At 46.4% G+C, this 13,725-nt stretch overlaps 1 protein-coding gene across 2 annotated transcripts in view; it reads right to left on the minus strand.

The window, feature by feature from the left end:
• Positions 1-1,184: 1,184 nt before the first annotated feature.
• LOC129853006 (endothelial lipase-like) overlaps positions 1,185-13,725 on the minus strand; it is a 38,097-nt gene continuing 25,556 nt past the window's right edge. Inside the window, exons 1-10 of one of the 2 annotated variants that reach the window (XM_055918626.1) lie at positions 7,612-7,891; positions 5,875-6,059; positions 5,557-5,736; positions 4,572-4,683; positions 4,057-4,281; positions 3,561-3,803; positions 3,011-3,131; positions 2,491-2,724; positions 2,104-2,211; positions 1,185-1,928 (exon numbers count right to left, since the gene is read on the minus strand). In XM_055918626.1, coding sequence (XP_055774601.1) covers positions 1,916-1,928; positions 2,104-2,211; positions 2,491-2,724; positions 3,011-3,131; positions 3,561-3,803; positions 4,057-4,281; positions 4,572-4,683; positions 5,557-5,736; positions 5,875-6,059; positions 7,612-7,702 — 1,512 coding nt within the window. In that variant the 5' untranslated portion in view covers positions 7,703-7,891 and the 3' untranslated portion in view covers positions 1,185-1,915. Of the gene's footprint in view, positions 1,929-2,103; positions 2,212-2,490; positions 2,725-3,010; positions 3,132-3,560; positions 3,804-4,056; positions 4,282-4,571; positions 4,684-5,556; positions 5,737-5,874; positions 6,060-7,611; positions 7,892-13,725 lie in introns of those variants that run through there. The other variant, XM_055918625.1, reaches the window with a different exon arrangement.

Consider the following 13,725-nt stretch of genomic DNA (forward strand, 5'->3'; position numbering starts at 1 on the left):
CGTTCACCAACTCTGCGTCTCACAAAGACACGGCGGTTGGAACCAAAAATCTCAAATTTGGACTAATCAGACCAAAGGACAATCTACCGGTCTCATGTCCATTGCTCATGTTTCTTGACCCAAGCAAGTCTCTTCTTATTGGTGTCCTTTAGTAGTGGTTTCTTTGCAGCAATTCAACCATGATGGCCTGATTCACCCAGTCTCCTCTGAACAGTTGATGTTGAGATGTGTCTGTTACTTGAACTCTGTGAAGCATTTATTTGGGCTGCAATTTCTGAGGCTTGTGCCTCTAATGAACTTATCCTCTGCAGCAGAGGTAACTCTGGGTATTTCATTCTTGTGGCGGTCCTCATGAGAGCCAGTTTCATCATAGCGCTTGATGGTTTTTGCGACTGCACTTGAATTAACTTTCTTAGTTCTTGAAATCTTCCAGATTGACTGACCTTCATGTCTTAAAGTAATAGACTGCCGTTTCTCTTTGCTCGTTTGACCAGTTCTTGCCATATGGACTTGGTCTTTTACCAAATAGGGCCATCTTCTGTATACCACCCCTACCTTGTAACACAACTTATTGGCTCAAATGCATTAAAGAAATTCCTCAAATTAACAAGGCACCAGTTAATTGAAATGCATTCCATGTGAATACCTCATGAAGCTGGTTGAGAGAATGCCAAGAGTTTGCAAAGCTGTCAAGGCAAAGGGTGGCTACTTTGAAAAATCAAAATATATATGAGATTTAACACATTTTTGGTTACATGATTCCATGTGTGTTATTTCATAGTTTGTCGTCACTACTATTCTACATTGTAGTAATTTTCATAAAACTGCAAAAATGTCTAAAAACCTGTTTAAGCTTTGTCATTATGGGGTAGTGTGTAGATTAAGGATTTACACATGGAGAAAGTCAAGGGGTCTGAATACTTTCCAAATGCACTGTAAATAGCCTTAACAGGGATTTAACTTATAGTTACTGCACTATGGACTCTGAGAAATTATCAGATTTTGGAGCTTAAGTTAGAGCAACTCAAATGGGTGCTATATTTTAGTAGTGCACTACCCTGTTAGTAAACCTTGTAATTTCAAGTATTCTATACTTTGACTCACCTATTTTATACTTAAGTGCCAAACTTTCAGACCACACCTTGTTACGGCCATCCAGCCGAAGAGAAAAGGTCAAAACAGAATTAAAAATAAGTGAATTTAATTTATTTTGAAAAAAAAAAAAAAAGTTAGTTAGTTACATTATATACACAAACTACTATGGTACACAGAAGTCACAATACAATGAAAGATCATGTCCATGTAGCCAGTCACATCCTTCAGTTACCCAGTGTATTCATGTTAAATCGCACTCAGCTCGCTCTACCCAAAAAGGCACGCTCACACTTGGTCATACTACACAAATGATGTGCACACACGCAAACACATACCAAAATAACATACACTCAAATGCAAACAGACAAATACTGCAGCTCACAAATATTAAACGATTCAAATGTAATGTGCGTCAGTACAGGATGTACTTGGGGGGGGGGGGTTGATAAATAAAGCTAGGTCTTGCAGTGCTTCCATTCTTCATAAATTAATAAAAAAATCTACAGTAAAGAGACTAGGTTTGTTGGGGGGTGGGGAATGTCCGATAACACATTTAACACCATTTTCCTAATCCGAGTTGACTGCCAGTCTGCACAAATAAACACTAAGAAACGTCAGACAGTCCTGACAGACAGTACACTAAGGACCGGCCACCCCTTCCCACAGCACGTGCCTCCCATCATCCCATTTGACAGAGACCAGAGTCATGCGAGCATCGGTAACCGACGGAAACCGGCCAGATGCTCAGACGAAGGCGGTTCTTCCTTCCGCCTTCGGGTCCCCATGGTGACAGTGTATTGATCGTTGAAGTCCTGAATCCTTATAGGTGTAATCTGTCAAAATCAAAAACGAGAGGGAACAGTCAATATACATGATTGACAATACATCAGACAGACAATCTCAGGACCTTGTCTAATGGTTTACAGTAATAAAAGATTTATACAGTGTCAAATAAGACACTGTTAAGGAATTCAACAAGACACTATTTGAATGGGCCGGGCCGTTTACTTTTTTTTACTGGGTTTGACCTCCCAGCCGTCGCGACACTTGACGTACGTGATCCCCTGTCCTGGCGTGATCTCAGTCAATGAGGGGTCCTGGGCACAGAACGTGAACCTACACAAGCACAAACAAGGAAACTGGTCAATACGAGAAGTGTAAGAGAACACAAAAAAAGGCAAAAGAGCAAAACACTTGACTAAATATGCCAAAGCAGAGTCCCAGTTCATAAAGTGAAAATGACAATGTAGAACTGACTAATAACATCCCAGTTTATGATCAAATCAGATGGTCGACTTCACGTGGTGAACCACCAACCAACCAGTGGAATTACAGCAGCCATTTATAAAACCAAGATGGCTGCTTGCTGCCGTTCTCCCAACCCCCCAAACTTACTTCTTCTGAGTTTCTCCACACTTGACACGGATCCTACGGACCTCCAACACCTGGGTGGAGGGCTTGTTGCTGCTGCTCTTCCAGTCCCAGAAGCTCTTTTTAATGTTTTTCCAGAAGGACCCGAAGGACTCGGACGCCCCCTCCCAGCTCAGACGGATCTTCAGCAGATCCCCGATGTCGTCCTCGGTGAAGACTAGGAACGTGTTGGTCAGGTTCAAACCCACTTTGTTTGGACTGGAGGGGGGGGACGACGACGACACAAAAGGGTCAATCACAGGTCATCTACAAACAGTAAATAGTCGTCACTTATTTGCTATTAAGTGAGAAGTTAAGGGCGAGATCAAAACCCACACATTCAAATGAGCAGCACCACAATCCTAACTTCACCCATTCAGTACAGAGGTTTCCCCCAACACGCAGCTTTGAGACCGAGTTACAATGCCGGTGCAATAGTACTACTCAAGTTTTGTTCCATCTTGGGTTCCATCTAGTATACAGTCTAGTAATACCATGTACTCACATGTCTACATGCAGGTCTTGGCTGTCGTTGTGAGCGCCATACAGTTTCACGTAGAAGGTCGGGTCAGCGTTATCAGCCTGCTTTCTGTTGAACACATGCATCTTCATCTGGTAATGGATCCCTAGGAGGGACAAACAGAGCCCAAGAGGTTTAAAAATCACTTGTATCAACACTAGGGGCAAGGCTTTAAGCTTATACAGGAGATTACAGTAGCTTTATGACTGCAAGGTGTGTCAAAAACAAGTTGAGATATCAGTACCAGTAGCCAAGGGATAAGGAAAAGGCATTACAGCAACAGATATAGATTTATAACTGCAGAAGGATTTAACCCAGAGCCCACGGCAGGAGGATTTAACCCAGAGCCCGTGGCAGGAGGATTTAACCCAGAGCCCGCGGCAGGAGGATTTAACCCAGAGCCCTCGGCAGGAGGATTTAACCCAGAGCCCGCTAGTAAGTAAGAGAAAAGAAAGAAAAAAACTAGATCCTGGTTACAGTTTCAGTTACTGTTGGAACCACTAAACCACCCATAGGGCTACAAAACACAGCTCACCTCCGAAGGGTGTGTCGGCACGGGTCTTCAGGTACATCTTGCTATTGCGCCTCTTCCTCGTCTTCTTGGCGTTGTAACCCATCTGGTTGCAGCGGTTCTTACGACAGCTCAGGCAGATGCCCTTCTTGAAGCGTTCAGGGTCTGTGCACTGGTAGGCGAAGCTCGTGTGTTCCTTGCTAATCAGAGAGTCCACAAACAGGTGTACGGCTCGCTCGTGCTCACACTTCATCACGTCCATGAAGTCTGAAGAGGGAAGGACGGGTCATATTAACGCACAACAGCAAAACCAGTACAGTGTCTAAGTTAGGCTTGCAGAAATCCCTGAGTATCAACAATCTTGTTTGGAGGATTCCTCAAACCAGGAGGGCCTGTATTACAAGAGAATCCGCCAAGCGAGATTAAGAATTTTTTTAAACTGAATTTGGGAAAGATTGAGAAATGTTGGTCTCCGAAACTTCCTTCTGTGTCTCATTGACTACCCCGTGTAGGCACTCACTTCCTCCGGCGGCACTGGTCAGCACGCTCGTCAGGTCACAGCCCGGCTGCACGTCTCCTCCGTTGGGGTAGATGTCGATGTCTCCGATGGGCTGCTGAATGCCTATGCTCACTCCCAGCGCCTCGCGCGTGTACGTATGCAGGACATCCACGAAGTCCGCATCGTCCGAAGAGAGGCGCTTCTCATCCCCCACCCCCTCAAACATGGGCCCTGCCGGATCTAGACCTATAGGAGAGATGGAAGAAACAGGAATGTCTCATTTGGTGGACAAGAGAGGGGTCGTGTCTAAGAAACTAGACATCTTAACACATCCGTTGCTCCATAAAGACACGTTGACGCTAGGTAGATATTTGACTATATGGACCTTTACACTAATAAGTACTTGTTTCCTATTGGACAAGTTATGGAGTTTGATTTACAGGAGCTTGGCACCATTCCAAAGGGTCATACAGTTGCCTGTTCAGAGTTGTAAGGAGCGACAGTGAGTGATGTCATACCATCTTCGAGCCACTTACCTGTGATTCGGCCGACGCTCCCTCGCACAAACGTGCCAGCGTAGCCCGCCACATGGGCCCCCAAGCTGTAGCCAATCAGGTGCACATTCTGCAAGGGCATCTGCTGTTCCTCCTATTGGATACAAGACAACCCACACACACACACACATCAGCTGCTGCTGCTACACCCCCCCACACACTGAACAAGACCTGGCCCTCGGCCAATAGCAGTCAATCATTCCCTGGGCACCAGCCAATCCCAGTGGAGATAATGAGGGCAGAATACGTTCCCGCTCTTCCTTCCTCTACCTTCTGCCTCAATCTACTCCCCTATCCACAGCCTGAACCCTGGGCTTACGTGTCAGCCGTGTCCTGACCTGGTTCAGGGGCCTGAATGAGACGTTGGACGCGTCCCAATACTGTTAAATAGCCTCCTTTCCCTCAATCATCCATCTGAACAGACCAGATGGGTAAAAATGGAAAGCGGTACGGTGGATTTTAACTAAACCCAGTCTCTGCTTTTAGTGGAAGTCAAGTCACGAATGAGGGGAGAGGACTGGGAATGCAGCCATTGGCTCGTGATGAGAGCGATTCCCCATCACAAAACTAGATACAGGACAACTCTTCCTCAAGAGTATCTGCCGAGTCCCGACCAACCAGATAGAGTTCTAGAATCCCAGAGTTCCCACCCACACCTGCAAAGGTTGCGAGCGGCTTCCCGGTTGTTCTGTTGCTAAGGGAAACTTCCCTGCAAGCCAATCCTTGCCAACGCATTACTACTACTATTACTACTACTGCAGTAGCCAGTTGGTGGGACTGGAAGGGTGTTAGGCTACTCAGCTGTGCTCTAAACACACTGGACTCCATGTGTCCTGGATCCATCGCCCCTCGCTAAGCTACTGAGACAGTCCTGTCCTCTGGCAGCCTAGAGATCAATGTCTACAAACCAGCCCTATTCACCAATAGAAGACACCACAGAACTATCAAATTCAAATCAATTACACACCTGGAGCCAGTTGATGGTGGTGGCGACGCTGAGGCCGACTTGGTGGGTGTGGTTGACAGCGTCAGGGTAGAGCTGGTGGGCCATGGGCAGCCATTCAACGATGACTACGTTGGCCTCTGGCTCTCGCTGCATCACGGCCGCCACCAGCTTTCGCATCCAGCTCTCAAACATCCCGCTCATCTGGAGAGACGGGGGGGGGGGGGGGGTTCTCAAAGAGTCAGCGATCTTCAAACTGTCACACACACACACTTCTAAAAACACAAAGACTCATTGAAGCAAACTGTGTGAGGGTAGTCTATAAGGTTAGTCTGTGTTTACCGTCCAGCCGTGGATAATAAAGATGGTCTTGGCAGTGACGTTGAATCCACATTCCAGCAGACTCCTCTTCTCACCAGGCAGAAGGATGCAGCCGTCCACATCTAGATCCAGACTCTTCCTCATGTTGTATGTGATCCGGTCATGTACCGTCTCATTCTCACTACGTGGCACTTTAAACTCCTCATCTGAGAAAGAGGGAGACAGAGAGGGAGACAGAGAGGGAGACAGAGAGGGAGACAGAGAGGGAGACAGAGAGGGAGACAGAGAGGGAGACAGAGAGGGAGACAGAGAGGGAGACAGAGAGGGAGACAGAGAGGGAGACAGAGAGGGAGACAGAGAGGGAGACAGAGAGGGAGACAGAGAGGGAGACAGAGAGGGAGACAGAGAGGGAGACAGAGAGGGAGACAGAGAGGGAGACAGAGAGGGAGAGGAAACAGGGGGGAGGGACATCAGTATTAGCATCATGTCTAGGTGCACCTCAGTGTTATCCTGGATTCTTCATCTTCCATTCAGTGCACCAGACAGGAATATCGTGAATATCTATCAGGAGCTTTGCTTGTCCATTCCACGGTTCCGGTTCCACGGTTCCGGTTCCACCCCCCCCCCCCACTCCCACTCCCTTTTCACAGATCAAATCAGTGTAGTACAGATGGGAGGAGAAGCAGTGTAGTACAGATGGGAGGAGAAGCAGTAAAGAGAGAGGAAGCTGTTGCTGAAAAGCAATCTTTGGCAATTATTTCTATGACAACGCCCTGAAATCACCTGTTAAACGTAGAACAGACAGTGCAGCCTATACAGTTACGTCATGTAGGCCATACAGCAGCTAAGATGATATCAAAAGGCTTATACCCCCATAATCCATCCTGATTGCCTAGTCACTTTAAAACCTACATGTGCAAATTAACTCTACCTCATACCCCTGCACATTAACTAGATACGAGTAGGCCTGCTCCTTGTATATAGAGTCCTTGTTATTTTATTACCATTTTTCTTTCTTTTTTAACTCGGCATTGTTGTAAGTATTTTACTGTAGTCTACACGTGCTAAACTCGGCGCACAATAATTGCTACAGTGGCCTTTCTGCCAATGGCGCACGGCCACATCTCGGCCACTCCAGAGCTCCCCACACTGGTCGTGCTCGTACTGACACGCTTTTCACACGAACACTCAGGATAACTGCAGAGTTTAAAAAAACAACCGAGGCAAGTTGGTCCTACTGTAGTCAGGATAGTAATTTAGAAATCGCATGGAAAATATTTAGATAACTTTTTTGTTACGACTGGCACATGAGCATAAATTCCTCTCAGGAACAGAGCAGGATAGTGGAATTACATAAAATTGCTTTCGTGTAAAAAAAAAAAAAGTAAAGATAATCGGAATTTAACATTGGAATTTAGACTGATTGCTTAGGCCAACTTTTAAATAGACTCGCGGGGCACTGACTGGGTTCTCAGTAAAACACGGATTTAGCTGAAAACTCATTTCAATATGGAACAGGAGACGTGGCGTCTTGTCCGGGTTTTGCGCCACATTGTTAACCCTTCCTAAGTCACTTTTTCAACTCACACGAAAACTGCCTTAAAGAGTCATTGACCCTTTCTTCATGGTGTCTCTCCCTTATGACTCAAACTCCAGTGGGTAGTCTAGCCTAATATTTAAATTTAAGGCAGACTATCCGAATATGCTTTTAAAAAGAGTCAATGAAATAGTTTGTGATTAGATTTAATATAATTTTACCTTTGAAAACGGTGTTCTCTTCCGCTCCCGACACAAAGAATGCAACTGCACAAAGTAAGAAAATCCACAACAGAAGAGTGCTATTTTTCATTTCTTCTCAAAAAAAATGTAAAACTCGTTAGTTGTTTAGATAATAACTAGAAGGTTCACAGTTGGTGTTTTCAGTGAGCCTGTCCAATGAACCAAGTGTCAATGAAAGCCGGCGGCAGTGTCTCGTATGTGCCTAAAAAACCGGTAGCAGCAGAGTGAATGTATGAACTTGCGTCAAGTTTCTCATTACAGATTTAAATAGTTTCTCCTTTAGTCATCTGATCATCGGCAGATCGCTACGTGGGAATTCTAGGCCTGTAATTGGTCAAGCCCCCATTTGTTTACGTTTTAAAGGCGTGGCAAGAAAAGGATGAATGAGTTTGTAGTAAGGCTTCTCACGTTGCCTCTTTTTAACCCTTCATGGGCGGTGTCTGAAAACAAAGCACTGGGATTTGCACCTGTATGGCTCCGAATATGTGGAGTAGCCTACACTGAGTACACAACTAGGCTACAGTGAGGCATGGAAGAGAAACGCTAATATCTCAGTTACAACATGTCATAACCTGTAGGCATCACACAGCATCATGCTTTTGTCTCTAAATCTTCAAGTCAGACTGGACCTCTCTTTGTCATTTACCCCATAGTAACCACTCACATTTATATAGGCTATGAGAGATCAGGTTGAATTTTTTTTGTGTGTGTTTCAGAGAGGAAATGTTATTGTCTAATTGTGATGATCAATTATTCAACTTTAGATAAATAGAAGTGCAACATGTAAAGTGTTGGTCCTATGTTAACACGAGCTGAAATTAAATGTAAAAAAATCACAGAAATGTTCCATAAGCGCAATAAACTTATTTCTCTCAAATGTTGCACACAAATGTGTTTACATCCCTGTTAGATAATCCATCCACCTAACAGGTGTGGCATATCAAGAAGCTGATTAAACAGCATGATCATTACACAGGTGCACCTTGTGTTGGGGACAATAAAAGGCCACTTTAAAATGTGCCGTTTTGTCACACAACACAATGCTACAGAGGTCACAACTTTTTAGGGAGTGTGCAATTGGCATGCTGCCTGCAGGAATGTCAACCAGGGCTGTTGCCAGAGAATATCATGCTCATTTCTCTAACATAAGCTAACACAAGCTGCCTCCAACATCGTTTGAAAGAATTTGACAGTACGTCCAACGGGCCCTCACAAACGCAGATCACGTGTAACCATGGCAGCCCAGGAACTCCACATCCAGTTTCTTCACCTGCGGGATCTGAGTAGGGGGAAGAGGGGTGCTGAGGAGTATTTCTGTCTGTCATAAAGCCATTTTGTGGGGAAAAACTCATTCTAATTGGCTGGGCCTGGCTCGCCCATGGCTGCATGAGCCCATGGCTGCATCCCTGCCCAATCATGTGAAATCCATAGATTAGGGCGTAGTTCATTTATTTAAATTGACTTATTTATTGTATATGAACTGTAAATCATAAAAAATATTTGAGATTGTTGCATGTTATGTTTACATTTTTGTTCGGTATAATTTGTGTGGCTTCGGGTTGCATTCAATAGAGCGCGATAACAAGAAAATGTCCACCCTCGCATGGACAAATAAAGTTATATTATATTCTATAGGCTTATATTCTGAGAACTAGAAGAGACAATTAAAACAGGGATGTGGCTGGAGAAATGTATCACCCACTGCTAGCCCATGGGAATGTTTAAAGGCCCCGCGCTGCACGCGATGGGGGAGGGGATTGTTTACCTCCCTCTTTCTTTCTCTCTCTCTCTCTCTCTCTCCTCCTCTCTCTCTCTTTCCCTCCCGCTCTCTCTCCCCCTCTCTCTCTCTCCCCCTCTCTCTCTCTCTCTCCCTCCCTCCCTCCCTCTCTCTCTCTCTCTCTCCCTCTCTCTCCCTCTGTCTCTCTCTCTCTCTGGCGAGATGCCAAGGCTGCTCACTGACGGAGTTTCAATTGATGGTGGGAAGAATAGGCTCACTCAAGCAAGGCCTCGGCTACAATAATACCAGTGTTTACACACATACATGAGCGCACAGTGGGACGTTTCGCTGGAGATATGTACACCTACTACCCGCTGGTGCCTCGGCAGGAGCTGAGGAGATTCCCTTGAATTTATGAAACACACAGCATCTCTCTCTCTCTCTCTGACGTCTCTATACTCTTAGATAAACAAGCAGCTAGGCCTATCAGATGGTGCTGATGTGCTTTCTAATGTGTTTTATTAGGCTTGTGTTAAATAACGTTGTCAGCACTGTTAACAACCCTCGTCGTGACTTAATGCTCAAGAAGGAATAACTAAATGGTTCTATTCAAAGCTCATCTGAGTCTCCATGCAGATAAAGATAGATGGATATTTTTAATCTCTGCTCCGTCAAAACGTTGGACACCCTTAGTGGACAGATTACACTTGCTGTTACAAATAATTAAAGTCCTTTCATGTCATTGCAGCCTGCTGCCTGCTTAGGTACTGCTACTTCTCAGTGGGATGGATATGGTTGTCCTCTATCAGCTGGTTGTCCTCTATCAGCTGGTTGTCCTCTATCAGCTGGTTGTCCTCTATCAGCTGGTTGCTCTCTATCAGCTGGTTGCTCTATCAGCTGGTTGCTCTATCAGCTGGTTGTCCTCTATCAGCTGGTTGCTCTCTATCAGCTGGTTGTCCTCTATCAGCTGGTTGTGCTCTATCAGCTGGTTGTCCTCTATCAGCTGGTTGTCCTCTATCAGCTGGTTGCTCTATCAGCTGGTTGCTCTATCAGCTGGTTGCTCTATCAGCTGGTTGTGCTCTATCAGCTGGTTGTCCTCTATCAGCTGGTTGCTCTCTATCAGCTGGTTGTCCTCTATCAGCTGGTTGCTCTATCAGCTGGTTGTGCTCTATCAGCTGGTTGTCCTCTATCAGCTGGTTGCTCTATCAGCTGGTTGTGCTCTATCAGCTGGTTGTCCTCTATCAGCTGGTTGCTCTATCAGCTGGTTGCTCTCTATCAGCTGGTTGTCCTCTATCAGCTGGTTGCTCTATCAGCTGGTTGCTCTATCAGCTGGTTGCTCTCTATCAGCTGGTTGCTCTCTATCAGCTGGTTGTCCTCTATCAGCTGGTTGCTCTATCAGCTGGTTGTGCTCTATCAGCTGGTTGTCCTCTATCAGCTGGTTGCTCTATCAGCTGGTTGCTCTCTATCAGCTGGTTGTGCTCTATCAGCTGGTTGCTCTCTATCAGCTGGTTGTCCTCTATCAGCTGGTTGCTCTATCAGCTGGTTGCTCTCTATCAGCTGGTTGCTCTCTATCAGCTGGTTGCGCTCTATCAGCTGGTTGCTCTATCAGCTGGTTGCTCTATCAGCTGGTTGCTCTCTATCAGCTGGTTGTGCTCTATCAGCTGGTTGCTCTCTATCAGCTGGTTGTCCTCTATCAGCTGGTTGCTCTCTATCAGCTGGTTGTCCTCTATCAGCTGGTTGCTCTCTATCAGCTGGTTGCTCTATCAGCTGGTTGTCCTCTATCAGCTGGTTGTCCTCTATCAGCTGGTTGCTCTATCAGCTGGTTGTCCTCTATCAGCTGGTTGTCCTCTATCAGGTGGTTGTGCTCTATCAGCTGGTTGCTCTCTATCAGCTGGTTGCTCTATCAGCTGGTTGCTCTCTATCAGTTGGTTGCTCTATCAGCTGGTTGTGCTCTATCAGCTGGTTGCTCTCTATCAGCTGGTTGCTCTATCAGCTGGTTGTCCTCTATCAGCTGGTTGTCCTCTATCAGCTGGTTGCTCTATCAGCTGGTTGTCCTCTATCAGCTGGTTGTCCTCTATCAGGTGGTTGTGCTCTATCAGCTGGTTGCTCTCTATCAGCTGGTTGCTCTATCAGCTGGTTGCTCTCTATCAGTTGGTTGCTCTATCAGCTGGTTGTGCTCTATCAGCTGGTTGCTCTCTATCAGCTGGTTGCTCTATCAGCTGGTTGTCCTCTATCAGCTGGTTGTCCTCTATCAGCTGGTTGCTCTATCAGCTGGTTGTCCTCTATCAGCTGGTTGTCCTCTATCAGCTGGTTGCTCTCTATCAGCTGGTTGCTCTCTATCATCTGGTTGCTCTATCAGCTGGTTGCTCTATCAGCTGGTTGCTCTCTATCAGCTGGTTGTCCTCTATCAGCTGGTTGCTCTATCAGCTGGTTGCTCTCTATCAGCTGGTTGTCCTCTATCAGCTGGTTGCTCTATCAGCTGGTTGTCCTCTATCAGCTGGTTGCTCTATCAGCTGGTTGCTCTATCAGCTGGTTGCTCTCTATCAGCTGGTTGTCCTCTATCAGCTGGTTGCTCTCTATCAGCTGGTTGTCCTCTATCAGCTGGTTGCTCTCTATCAGCTGGTTGTCCTCTATCAGCTGGTTGTCCTCTATCAGCTGGTTGTCCTCTATCAGCTGGTTGCTCTATCAGCTGGTTGCTCTCTATCAGCTGGTTGTCCTCTATCAGCTGGTTGCTCTATCAGCTGGTTGCTCTCTATCAGCTGGTTGTCCTCTATCAGCTGGTTGTCCTCTATCAGCTGGTTGCTCTATCAGCTGGTTGTCCTCTATCAGCTGGTTGCTCTATCAGCTGGTTGCTCTATCAGCTGGATGCTCTCTATCAGCTGGTTGTCCTCTATCAGCTGGTTGCTCTCTATCAGCTGGTTGTCCTCTATCAGCTGGTTGCTCTCTATCAGCTGGTTGTCCTCTATCAGCTGGTTGTCCTCTATCAGCTGGTTGTCCTCTATCAGCTGGTTGCTCTATCAGCTGGTTGCTCTCTATCAGCTGGTTGTCCTCTATCAGCTGGTTGCTCTATCAGCTGGTTGCTCTCTATCAGCTGGTTGTCCTCTATCAGCTGGTTGCTCTCTATCAGCTGGTTGTCCTCTATCAGCTGGTTGCTCTCTATCAGCTGGTTGTCCTCTATCAGCTGGTTGCTCTATCAGCTGGTTGCTCTCTATCAGCTGGTTGCCCTCTATCAGCTGGTTGTGCTCTATCAGCTGGTTGCTCTCTATCAGTTGGTTGCTCTCTATCAGCTGGTTGTGCTCTATCAGCTGGTTGCTCTCTATCAGCTGGTTGCTCTCTATCAGTTGGTTGCTCTCTATCAGGTGGTTGTGCTCTATCAGCTGGTTGTGCTCTATCAGCTGGTTGCTCTCTATCAGCTGGTTGCTCTCTATCAGCTGGTTGCTCTCTATCAGCTGGTTGTGCTCTATCAGCTGGTTGCTCTCTATCAGCTGGTTGTGCTCTATCAGCTGGTTGCTCTCTATCAGCTGGTTGCTCTCTATCAGCTGGTTGCTCTCTATCAGCTGGTTGCTCTCTATCAGCTGGTTGTGCTCTATCAGCTGGTTGCTCTCTATCAGCTGGTTGCTCTCTATCAGCTGGTTGCTCTATCAGCTGGTTGCTCTCTATCAGCTGGTTGCGCTCTATCAGCTGGTTGCTCTCTATCAGCTGGTTGCTCTATCAGCTGGTTGCTCTCTATCAGCTGGTTGCTCTCTATCAGCTGGTTGCTCTCTATCAGCTGGTTGCTCTCTATCAGCTGGTTGCGCTCTATCAGCTGGTTGCTCTCTATCAGCTGGTTGCTCTATCAGCTGGTTGCTCTCTATCAGCTGGTTGCTCTCTATCAGTTGGTTGCTCTCTATCAGCTGGTTGCTCTCTATCAGCTGGTTGCTCTCTATCAGCTGGTTGCTCTCTATCAGCTGGTTGCTCTATCAGCTGGTTGCTCTCTATCAGTTGGTTGCTCTCTATCAGCTGGTTGTGCTCTATCAGCTGGTTGCTCTCTATCAGCTGGTTGCTCTATCAGCTGGTTGCTCTCTATCAGTTGGTTGCTCTCTATCAGCTGGTTGTCCTCTATCAGGTGGTTGTGCTCTATCAGCTGGTTGTCCTCTATCAGCTGGTTGTCCTCTATCAGCTGGTTGTCCTCTATCAGTTGGTTGCTCTCTATCAGGTGGTTGTCCTCTATCAGCTGGTTGCTCTCTATCAGCTGGTTGTCCTCTATCAGCTGGTTGTCCTCTATCAGTTGGTTGCTCTCTATCAGGTGGTTGCTCTCTATCAGCTGGTTGCTCTCTATCAGCTGGTTGTGCTCTATCAGCTGGTTGTGCTCTATCAGCTGGTTGCTCTCTATCAGC

The sequence above is a fragment of the Salvelinus fontinalis genome, chromosome 4, assembly GCF_029448725.1.
Source record: "Salvelinus fontinalis isolate EN_2023a chromosome 4, ASM2944872v1, whole genome shotgun sequence".
In the NCBI taxonomy this organism is placed as follows: Eukaryota; Metazoa; Chordata; class Actinopteri; order Salmoniformes; family Salmonidae; genus Salvelinus; species Salvelinus fontinalis.